Source organism: Triturus cristatus, chromosome 4_1 (assembly GCF_964204655.1).
Source record: "Triturus cristatus chromosome 4_1, aTriCri1.1, whole genome shotgun sequence".
NCBI classification, from domain to species: Eukaryota; Metazoa; Chordata; class Amphibia; order Caudata; family Salamandridae; genus Triturus; species Triturus cristatus.
This window is the reverse complement of record NC_140585.1, coordinates 394,709,094-394,721,256: the sequence shown is the minus strand read 5'-3', so window position 1 is coordinate 394,721,256 and position 12,163 is coordinate 394,709,094. Positions and strand designations below refer to the sequence as shown.

At 40.4% G+C, this 12,163-nt stretch overlaps 1 protein-coding gene across 2 annotated transcripts in view; it reads left to right on the top strand.

The window, feature by feature from the left end:
- PARVG (parvin gamma) overlaps positions 1 to 12,163 on the top strand; it is a 282,942-nt gene that overhangs the window by 99,638 nt on the left and 171,141 nt on the right. For both annotated transcript variants that reach the window (XM_085652454.1, XM_085652453.1), the window contains exons 4-5: positions 3,187 to 3,289; positions 4,906 to 5,046. In XM_085652454.1, the coding sequence (XP_085508580.1) occupies positions 3,187 to 3,289; positions 4,906 to 5,046 (244 nt within the window). The remainder of the gene's footprint in view (positions 1 to 3,186; positions 3,290 to 4,905; positions 5,047 to 12,163) is intronic.

Genomic DNA, 12,163 nt, shown 5'->3' with positions numbered 1-12,163 from the left:
ATTCCAATATCACAAATGCTTTGTTGATGCTTTTATGAATCCACATGTAAGGTGTCATGCTGTTTACAATTGCTTCCAATATTCAAGATGTGCCCATCCGGACCTCTTTTCAAGAATACGGCGAAACAAGCATGATTTGTCCAAGGCAATATTCCTTATTAGAACCCAATGCATTTCGAACTAAACCAAGCTCTTCTTCAGGGGTAACTGCAAATGACAATTTGAAAAGACGCCATTACTACATTGTCCTTAATAACACATGTATTGTAGTCCATATTTCCCTTGTTACCTAGTTGCTGCCATAAAAAAAGTGTTAAAAAATATCCCCTACCCTTGCCATATGAGAATTCTAACAGAAAAATATCACTCCCCCTGTGTGCAAACACATAATTACCTCCAGTGAACAACCGGGAAAACAAATGAATCATCCATCCCATACTAACGCCCTCTACCGTACCTATTCCTCACATGCCTCTTCCTCACTGTAGTACACTCCCTTATTAACCCTTGCCGTCTACACAAGATCCTAACTCACCCCACCATCCCGCTAACTCCACCTCCATTCAAACATGCTCGCCACTCTTTCATGCGCACTGCCATCCACATCCCGCTGTCCAATCTCTCCTGACGCACACATACAGACTCACTTTAGATTCTTAAGCTCTAAACCACACGCAACGTGCTCCCACCACATGACTCACAATCGTCACATACCTGCCAAAAATACAATCCTCTTTTACCTCAACATCCACCTCCAAAAGAGTTTAACCTCCGCCACGTAACCCCCCCCGTTTTAAACCATAAGTCCGAAACCACACCCTTCCCTCCTGCGTGCTAAATAATTAACCACCTGATACTGGTTACACGCCCTCAAACAGCCCATAAGTCTTAAACTGCAACTCCCAGAACGCTCGCAATTACCGTGCTCGAACTAAACATGTTCCCAAAATAACTAATTCATGAAAATACAACATTATGCAGTGTAAGTCATATGTTAAAAACAACACTGCACAGATCTTAAATAAAACCCATGACGTATTTGTCAAGATACCATGATCTTGCTTAGTGAACATGATGTTATGCCTTGCATGTGGAATATCTGCGGTTTTGTCCAATGAATCCTTTCAGTGTTCTCTTTGGGTGCAAACCATAGTCAGGGCAAATTCATATAATGAGTGCAAGGGTGAAGGAATGCACACCTTCTTGGTTAATATTTACTCAGCTTCAAGTGCTCATCATCAAAAGTACGTGTGCTGACTGGTAAAGTGCCTTTAAAATTGCATATCTCTGTTTCCACTGAGTGCATTTTTGTCATTTTGGTCTTGTTTTCTTTTTTAAAACACACTCTATGTTTCTAAGTTAGTGTGAGATTTCTCTTGAGATGTGTTTTCACTTTTTTACTGTTTGAGGTGATGCATAAATACTTTACACATTGCCTCAAAGTTAAGCCTGACTGCTCCATGACAAGATACCAGAGGGTTGAGCACAGGTTAATTTGGGGTTTACTTGTGTCTTCATCCTGACAAGGATTGTGGTTGCAGCTTGGGTAGGGAGTCACCCTTCCTCAGCTAGTAACACAATTTCTTACAGCTGTATACACTAAATATTTCTAAAAAAACCAATGTTTTAAGCTCATATCTAAAATAGATCCGTAGAGGCTAACATAAATGGAATATAATTGCAAAGCTTAGTAGCAGCAAAGGGAATGGCCTGGTTAAAGTTGCATGTTTTCTTGAAGCAGGGAAGAGCAGCAACAATGTGATGGCTGTATATGTACTATGCTGTGCCCAAAAGATTTAATATTAGAGCCAGGCATAATAAACATTGAAGCAAATTCCAAAGTTTCGGTGTGCCAGTGAAAGAGGTGGATTAGAGGTGCACACTTTTTGCCAGAAAGATTGTTAATGCAAGCCTAGGATTTGCGATGAGTCAATTAAGATCCCTGTGCAATTGTCAATTTGGCTATTGGATAAGACAGCTATTGGGAGATGGGTCATTCCTCATTCTATGTCATTTGAGAATGTGATCCACTGACTACGCGTCATGCACTCTGCAGGTCTCTGTGATGGTGTGAGATGTTTTATGTACCACTCATTAGCATGCAAATTGGTGTAAATAAATACACAAATAAAGTCTCGTTCATTTAAGTCCCACATATGCTTCACTGGTACACCGTAAAATACGAAAGTGGGACTTCGATAGTGCCTTCTCGTGCAGTATCCTCTATGTGCATTTTTTTTTTTTTTTAAAGTCAGTCCCCTCATATGCATGGTACCTTTCCGCATGCTGGATGAGGGAATTTCAGATCTACAGGCACTTGTCACATTACAGAGCATAACCCAGTAGAGTCATTCCTACCAAGAAGAGAGGAAATGTCCTACCAAAAGGATGGATGGCCTTTATGCACACATCATCAGGGGAACCCTTGTGAGAGTGAAAAGAAGGAATCATTCAGTCACTGCCCTCACCCTCGTGCCCCAGAGTGGTGCAGTCTTTTATTTCATGCCCTTACCAAAGGCAGGTTCTGGTCCTTGGAGCAGATCCAAGCAGCAGGGCAACTGCCAAAATCTCAGCTAGTACACTTAGCCTCTGGTCTTTGCACAGGTACTCATTACGACATAGTGACCGACCAGTAGGCATGGCCCGGTGAATGTGGGATCTCTGCAAAAGGGGTCAGCAACACACTTATAGAATGTATGTCTATCCAGTCAGGGAGGGTTGCCATAATGTGGCAGTGACTTGTTCAGTATGCCAGGCACAGAGAGATGTGTACCAGACCTGACAAATATGCCATATATAATATACTCTGCAACTATCCCTGCGGTGGGGAGGTTACCAGTGATCGCATTGGTTTTCACCACTTCATTTCCAGGCACCTTGATTTAATACAAACATTTAATACCATATTGTTTCTCATGTCTCGGACACTTTGAAGACAAACCAAGTCAACATAACAAAGACGTTGTTTTTTCCATTGCAAAAGAACCACTGAAAGTCTGAATTTGTGTTTATTGATAGAGTGTTGTTGTAAGTCTTCATGCTCCGTCGATAAAATGCATGTAAACCAGGTTTGGGCAGTTGAATAACAAGAGAAGCTAGCCATATACTGTGAGGATTAAAGCCCACCTCCAATGAAACCTGGACTACTAACACTGCTGACGCCTTGTGTTTTCTTCCTACTCACAGTTCCTGATTGACTGGATCAATGCAGAGCTGAAGCAAGAACACATCGTTGTACGAAGTTTGGAGGAAGACATTTTTGATGGACTGGTCCTTCATCATCTCCTTCGTAAGATGCCTCATTTGCTGCCTGATCAGTATTTTCGGTTTCCTTTACTGCACAAGATCGGACTTGGCAGGGCCATATCGGCCTAGGTCATTTATGCATTGTAGTATATGACTGTCCAATAGGAGGCAAATATGGGATGGTCCTACTGTCTGGTGTCATTCATCCATCCTAACCTAAGGCTCTCTTATGAAGCATCAAACCATATCATCTAGAATCCCATGCCGTCCATCCTGTCACACAACTATCCCCTCAAGGTGGCAACTATGAGAGGGCTGGATAGTCAAAGGCCTTTCATGAACCTTGTTGTAACTTTCTCATCAAGATGTTAGACATGGGATGGCATAGTTGTCTGGTCCTTCTTGCATCCTAATTACAATTGACATCAGCCATGGCACCGTCATCTTATCATAGTTCGAAGTATATCTTATTATATGGCTCACTAATGTGTCTGACATTAAAAGATTATATTGTTTTGGGCATTCATGCACCCTATTGCACAACCTCTTTATCAATGTGCTCCGCCAAGGCTGTTACCCTTCAACTGCCCTATTTAGTGTCCGGTTAAGCAGAAACCTTTACTTTGTTGAGAATATGTGAGAGGGACACGGGCCCATTATGGGAATGGCAACCCATATTTCAATGCACCCTGGCGCCTTGATAGATGTCATCCACAAAGTAGGAATCTTTTCTTTTCTTTTATCAGACCAGATATGAAAACATGCATGATTACAGCTAAGCATCATGCAGCAATCACCCTTTAAGGATTATTCCAACCAGAAATGGAATCCTTTAACTATGCATAGTTTAAATAAATACACATTCCTGGTCATGGAAAAACTAAGGGCGTGATTTGCGAAGGAGTATTCTGACAGAAGACATTCAAAAGACTCGAATTTATAAAGCCAGGAAAGATGGGCTTCATTTTACCAAAGACCTGCCCTTGATTAAAACTCTCTTCAGCCAGAGGACAAACTATGCAAAACAAACCCACATTTTGTGCCCTGAGACAGGACTGTCTTAAGTTCTCAAAAAACCTTCATGAGTCAGACCCGTCTTTCCCGGCAAGACTGTCTTAAGCCAATAACATTCCTTCATACATCCGGGCCTAAACGAACATTTTACCTTGTTGACTTAGAACATGTATGGATTCATTTATATATATTGCCTAAGTTCTGCTTTCCGTAGATTATATTTTATTCACCTACAAAGTACTGTGAAGAGTATAAAAAAGTGATGAGGACATGGATTAACGGTGAGACTCCAGAGGGCTAAGAAAGTCTAAATGGATTTGAGTGGGGTTAATAATTTGAAGCGTTCGTCTTTAAAATATTTTGGGATTTTGGAAGATTGACAACTGCTGTGACCATTCCGAGGTCCTGGTGCAGCCCGGAGACTGATTGAATGGTTGTTTTCTCACACTGCTTCACAGGTTCCAGAAAGTAATCACATTTCTCAGAGGTGTTGCATATTGCAAAAGACTTTGGAAGCTCAGCAAGTATTCAGTGTCTTCTTCCAGTTGCTCATGAGGGGGGGTGGTTTAGAGTCCTTCATGTATTAAGACACCGCTGATCATAAATGTCTATACTGAGATTTATAAGTGTTGTTTTCTGTGGCAGAAAAGTACACACCTGTCAAACTGGAGGTGGACGAGATCGCATTGTCCACCAGCAGCCAGAAGCATAAGCTTGGATTGATCCTGGAGGCGGTCTCCGAGCAGCTACAGCTGGGGGCGAGTCAGCTCAAGTGGAGCGTCGAATGTACGTACACCCATGGTAGTATTTCACTAGACGGTTTACGAACCATTGTTTTTAAGCATCACCAGTACATTTATATCACAAGAAAGAGCTTTACATTGCTGATTGTTCTGCTCCATAACACAAGTGGTATGTGTAAGCTAAGTTTCGGGCACCTATTTGCTTTTACCCATTCCCTATGTGCTGTATTGCTGTACCTCATCAGTGAAGGCTTTCGCAAACCTCAGATTTTCGAGACACAAGAATGTCATACACCACTTGGTAAACAGCCATCAGAGGAAAGAAGTGTTAGGCTGTATAAAATTGATATGGACATCTGAATCTAGGGAAAATCAGACAAATGGAAAATAGAAAGCAACTTTCTTGGATACACTGCTGTCTGTAAAATTACTACTTATTTAGTCATTTGCTGCCTTTCTAGGACTTTTCACCAAACTACAATTTTTCCAAAAAACCCATACATAATATGCTTCCAGAGAGAGGCTCCTGGGTAGGGAGCTTCATCCATTAGTCTTTTTTTGTGTTCCAAATATTTTATAAATTTTTTAAACAATAAAGGAAACAGTAGGCATATATAGTGTACATATCTGAGGCCCAACATGGTACAAGTGTGACAGGTAATATATCTGTTATTATCTTCATATGTCAGGACATATAGAAAAGAGAATGAACAAGATTCGCTATATGTCATTTGGTGAAAAACATCGTAATAACCACATAATAACATAATGGTATAGTAACATGTAATAGTATTGTTCGCAACAGTGGGGATAGTTCTAATTCCTAACAGCTATAATAATCAGACACCAAGGAGATGTTAGGTCACAAATAGAGAAGTCCTCTCAAGCGAGGAATCCAGTGAAGTTCTATTGGGCCAAAAGGATAATATTTATGAAAAAGTAGGAGCACAGAGGTGAGGTGGGAAAGAGTGAAGCATGGGGGGGGAGGGGTGACATGTGGGGTGAGACAAATAGAATGCTGAGAATTAATAAGCCAACTACTGTTTAAGGGAGGCGAGTGGAGAGATAAAAGGCTGTTAGATGATGGACATGAATCTATCAAAAATGCACCAAATCGATTTGGTAGTAACAGTGCTTCTGGATAAGAGAGTCAAGTTTTTATGTGTGCTTCTGAGACCCAGGCCCAACATATGTGAGAAGGAACATTAATTATCGCTTTCCATTCTAATAAGATTACCTTGATGGCCAACGTCACCAATTGGTCCAATGGAGCCAATAGTGCCAGATCTATATCCGGTAAGTCCGGGGTTAGGGGGGGAGTGTATGCGGGCCCAACATTACAAGAGTCAACGTTAGTGGAAAACGGTGGTGAGCCGCCTATGAACCTCTAACCAATGTGACGATAAGTACTTGCATGTCAAAAACGTGTTCAGGGTTACCAGCTGCTTCTTTACAGGACCAGCAGAGATCAGAGACGATCAATTTCAATTTGAACAGACTAGATGGTGTCGAATATAAGAAATGTGCAGCATAGAACTGTGTCTGATTCAATGACAGGATCACTTTATCTTTTAGTAGATTTTTGTATATTTTGTACCTGGTATAGGCCGGAATGGGAGGGGTATTTGAGGTTTGAAGATGCTTAGACCAACGTTTCTGGATGGGTGGGGTAGGGGTGACTTGTGTAATAATTTGTAGATTTTTGATACTCTGTGGCAACCTCTACTAGATTCCTGAACAAACCGACAAACACCTGAAGGGGTTAGTGAGTCTAGTTTAGAGAGTTTCACCTTCATTTTTCTAACATTTTAAAAATCCATATTCGATAGCGGGTATTTCTCTCCTAGTGAAGCAAAAGAGGGAGGTCATCAAAGAGCAGGTTGGATACTAGTTTTATGCCTTTTGTCACCCAAATGGGACAAACTTCAGCTGAAATAGTTGCTGCTGTTTCAGGGTTGTTCCACAGAGAAAGGGCCATAGATGTATTCAGAGTAGGGGACAAAAGTTTATCAATCATCCTGAGAGCACTGCTTGTATCAAGAAAAATACAGTTGGAGTGATGTAACACTAGGGAAGGCATTGTCAGCGTCGCAAGCAGCGAATATGGTGAGATGAGGTTGAGTTTAACCAAATGTCCTGGGACTGTTGTGTATTAGTTTTAAACCACCTGGCCATTTGGTAGTAATAATGGTTGGAGAGACCACACCCTTCAATTGAACATAGCAGTCTGTTCTTCTTTAGGCCCAATCTGGGTTTCTTTTTAGTGCAAAGGAGGCCGGACGGTAGCCTGTCAATTGTAAGAAGAATGGAGATAAGCATATTGGAAGCATAATGGACAGATTTCTCACGATGGACAGAAATTTCACAATTTCACAATGGACAGAAATTTCACAATTTCATAATTCTCAAGGTCTCTAGTCTCAACAACCTCAAGATAAACTTCGGGGACCAGGAGGATAGTAGGTCCTTGATCTTGTCTGGAGGTTTCGGTTCGTTAAAAGAGGCTGATTCTGAATATTTGAGAACCAGGCGCCTAGGTATTTTATCATTTTTGCTGCCATTGAAGGTCGGACTTTCCAATTTAAGAATAATTTTAATTGCCTGTATGATTTCATTGGAATCAATTGTAGGGGCGGTGGAACTCGCAGAGTTACTTAAAAACTCGCCAAGATTACATAGAATTCCTCAAGCAGCGGAAGTTTGGCATGTCGCACTGATTTTTAGCACCAGGAGCTTCTTCCACGCTGTAAAATCAGTGTGAACGGCCCACACGGTGCGCCAGAGGGCGCTGCTGCTTTCTGCTGCTCGAGTAGATTTTCTAGCTTTTCAACTCAGGCTTCGAGAAATGGTAGAGTAGTTGATGCTTGTCCACCAACTGTCCGTGCTTTCCAAATACCTAATCCACAAACGTTTTAGAGCAACCAGATTCCACAAAATAAAATTTTTGATAGTAAATTCCACATCCAGATTCAAATAATTTGAATAATAACGGTTAGGAGGGCATTCAATTGAAGAAAGTGCCCTGAAAATATGCTGGATATCTAAAAACTGAGGTTTGTGGGTACTGAGAAATATTTTAGAAGTAGTTTTCTATACTAGAAACCTATAGGCAATCCTATAAGAGAAAGCAAATTTCTGGTTGGCAAATACAAGTAAATCTCCCATATTTCATGCATATTTACTGGAAGCTTCAACAAAAAAATGCCAGTACTGCACTTTGATTCAATAATTTCTTCTGATTGAGTAACAATCCTCAATTCATAAAGACCAATCTTTTAGTCTGGCTTCTTATAAACATTTCTTTTATTTTGATTATTAATCCTAGAGTTTTTTAAATTTTTTTGTAGGACTTTCTTTAAACAAAAATTTGAGTTCACAAAAAAATAGAGACTTGAAAGGTATATACAATAACATACAATATATACAAAGACATAAAGAATGTCACTACTTTCATGCAATGTATATCAATTTACAAATTATTTGGTGAGCACATTAAACATTCAAAAAGACAACATTGAGTGCACTTAGAGACATAAACATCAAGACTGAACAAATTGACGGCACATTAACACATATAGCCTGTTCAAAGACAAGAGAAAACGCCCTGGATTTAATAAAGTTTTTTGAGAGCAGGTGCGGATTCTAGTGATTAGTACAAAATTAATTTATTCTTGTTTTCATATAATAGACCATCAGATAATTTAATTTTTAAATTATAATGCTGGAAAGATTGGTCTATTTAAGAAGACGGAGATAAAGGGAACAGGGGTCGACGCGTTTCGAATCCCTTGTGTAGCAGGGATTCTCATCAGGACCATGAGGATTCAATCTATAGAAAAAATAATAAAAACATTCTGTCAGTCATACTCAGAACACTCGACTTCAATCAATCAAGCACACTCTCAGATCATACCTGTATTTACGATTCAGTGGTCGATCTCCCAATAAAGTTTTATCGTGTAGCTGAAATGTTAAAAATTCAATGGGCTTAATTAATATTGGTGAACCAATGGAAAGGAAAAATAATGACTTTCGTTGAGGAACTTACATTGAGATGCTGTGTGGCCGCGTGGTCAGTTCCTTATTGTTAATTTCTTCAAACAATTCTGAAATGTAAAAAAATCTTATTTACTTTGTGAAGAAAAGACACGCACGAGCGGCTTAGTGAGTGGGGTTGACTCGAGCTCCTAGGTTTGTTAGCACGCGGCGAGTCTGATTCCTTAAAGAGGTGTGCCCATAGATGAGATGGTTTTGCGTTCGGTAGCATCCATTAATCAAAATATATTCAGGCGATGCAGTGTCTATACTCGTTTTAAATGTGGCCGCTTCCCAATTGCACAGATGGGTTAAAACTTATCTGCTGCGCGCTAAGAAGATCTTACCGGTATTGGTTTTTCGAGTCTCCTCCATACGCGTCCATGTCCATCAGTGAGGCGCGTTTGTAATTGACCCGGTTGAACCGGTTGTATAAGTGATTGAAGACTGCAACTAAGGATTCTGGGTATCGTAGTTTCCAATGTTTGTTAGCGCGGAATATGAAATGCTGTCTACTATATACTATACTGATTCCTTAAAGAGGTGTGCCCATAGATGAGATGGTTTTGCGTTCGGTAGCATCCATTAATCAAAATATATTAAGGCGATGCAGTGTCTATACTCGTTTTAAATGTGGCAGCTTCCCAATTGCACGGATGGGTTGAAACTTATCTGCTGCGCGCTAAGAAGATCTTACCGGTATTGGTTTTTCGAGTCTCCTCCATACGCGTCCATGTCCATCACTGAGGCGCGTTTGTAATTGACCCGATTGAACCGGTTGTATAAGTGATTGAAGACTGCAACTAAGGATTCTGGGTATCGTAGTTTCCAATGTTTGTTAGCGCGGAATATGAAATGCTGTCTACTATATCCATGAATTCTTGCAGCCGTGGGTGTGAAAAGGAGGGAGAAAGGAAAACACTGTATTCATAAATTGTAAATTTCCGACATTTCGTTCAAGCCCTGTGTGGCCGAGTTGAATTTTAGGATCAGCATTGCTTCTCTTTGCTTAAGTTTGGTCTCTAGATCTCCGCCCCTCTGGTCATGCTCTAATTTTGAAATGACGGTCCATCTGAAGTCTTGATCGCCGTGTGACTCGTCAATCCAATGTTGAACCAGGGGTGCTGTGGTAATTTTTTTCTTTATTCGTGATTTATGTTGAGAGATTCTCTGTCTGATTTCCTGATTTGTTTTCCCTATGTACAATTTGGGGCATGGACATAGGATGGCATAGATCACGTTTTTTGATTTACAGTTCGTAAAGATGTTGTGTTTCCATGAGATGCCTTCGTGTTGGAATACATTCCCCTCAATTGTGGAAATACAACACATGCATGTTCCACACTTCTTATGTCCTGTAACGGGAGGCAAATTGACAAATTCACGTATTGTAGGGGTCTTCTTGACGGGGACGGCTGCCCTAATGATCTGGTTCGCAATACTTTTATCTTTTTTAAAGGCAAAAAGTGGTTTAGCGTTCAACTGTATGTCGATATCCTTTATTAGATGCCAGTTTTGGTGGATGGTCTTTTTGAGAAAGTTGGATGATGCCCCAAAGGTAGTAACACATACTGTGCGCTCGATTTTTTTCTTTTCCTTCTTTCTCAGAAGTTCCTCACGTGGTGTCCACCACGCGCGTTTAATTGCTTTTTTGACCAATTTGGATGGATATCCCCGGTCTACAAGTCTCCCCATTAACAAATTTGCATGGTACATGTACTCGTCTTTGAATGAACAATTTCGACGTATGCGGAGAAGTTGGCCTATTGGTAAATTTTCTTTCAAACTGCGCGGATGGTTGCTTGTGAAATGTAAGGATTTATTGCGGTCAGTCTCTTTTCTAAAGAGGGTGGTCACCAACTGTCCATCTGAGCAATAAACTTCCACATCTAGGAAGGAAAGTCTTGTAGGTGATGACTGGATACTGAATTTGATGTCCATTGTGCGACTGTTGAGCCATCCGTGAAAGTCTGTTAATTGTTCCATTGTACCAGACCATGTGAAAAAAATGTTGTCAATGAAACGAACCCAGCCCCCTATCCAATGTGAGAAGGGGTTGTTATTGTGTACGTATCTGTCCTCATATACACTCATAAAGAGTATAGCCAGCTCCGGGGCAAAGGGACAGCCCATGGCTACTCCCTTTATTTGGAGAAAGAAGTCCTCATGGAATTTGAAATAGTTTTTAGTCAAAGCCATTCTGGCTAATTCCAAAATGAAGTCCGTAGGAATTTTTGTTGGACGTTCTCTTTTATCCAAAAAGATTTCCACCACTTCTAGAGCCTGATCTTGGGGAATTTGGGTATATAGTGAAACTATATCCATGCTTACCAGTAAATCATGTCCTTCGGTGAATGGTAGTTGTTGTAATTTACACAAAAAGTCAGAGGTATCTCTCAAGAAAGATTGTACTGTCAATGTGAAAGGTTTAAGGAAGAAGTCAATAAACTTGGAGATGGGTTCAAAAAGTGAATCACACCCAGATATTATGGGGCGGCCCGGTGGTGTTTTGGCATCCTTGTGTACCTTCGGAAGTACATAGAACAGTGGCATTCTTGGGTGTTTATTGACTAGATAATTGAATTCTTGTTTGCCCAAAAAACCTTGTTCAAACCCATTCTGTAAAGTTTTTTCAAGTTCTCTCTGAAATTCTGTTGTTGGATCTGATCGTATTTTCCGATAGCATTCTATGTCAAGTAGCTGTCTATTGGCTTCCGCTATGTATTCGTTGGTACCCCAAATAACAATCGAACCGCCTTTGTCGGCTTGCTTGACTATGATACTCTCGTCATTTCTGAGAGAAGAAAGTGCATCTTTTTCTTTTTTAGACAAGTTATGTTTAGTAAAGAATTTATTCTTTTTTTCTTCTGAGGAAATGGCTGACAACACAGTTTTCTCAAAGTATATCACTTCTTTAGGTATTTTAAATGCTGGTGGACAAAAGGTTGATTTTCTCTTTAGACCCGTAGTTTCTGCTTGCGACATTGTTTCTTTACCTGAAAAAAATGCAATCAGACGAATCTTTCTGCAGAACTCAATGAATTCCAGTTTGAGTCTAACAAAGTCTGGAGGTTTAGCAGGGACAAAAGAGAGTCCCTTTTCCAATACACTTACTGGTATCTTCC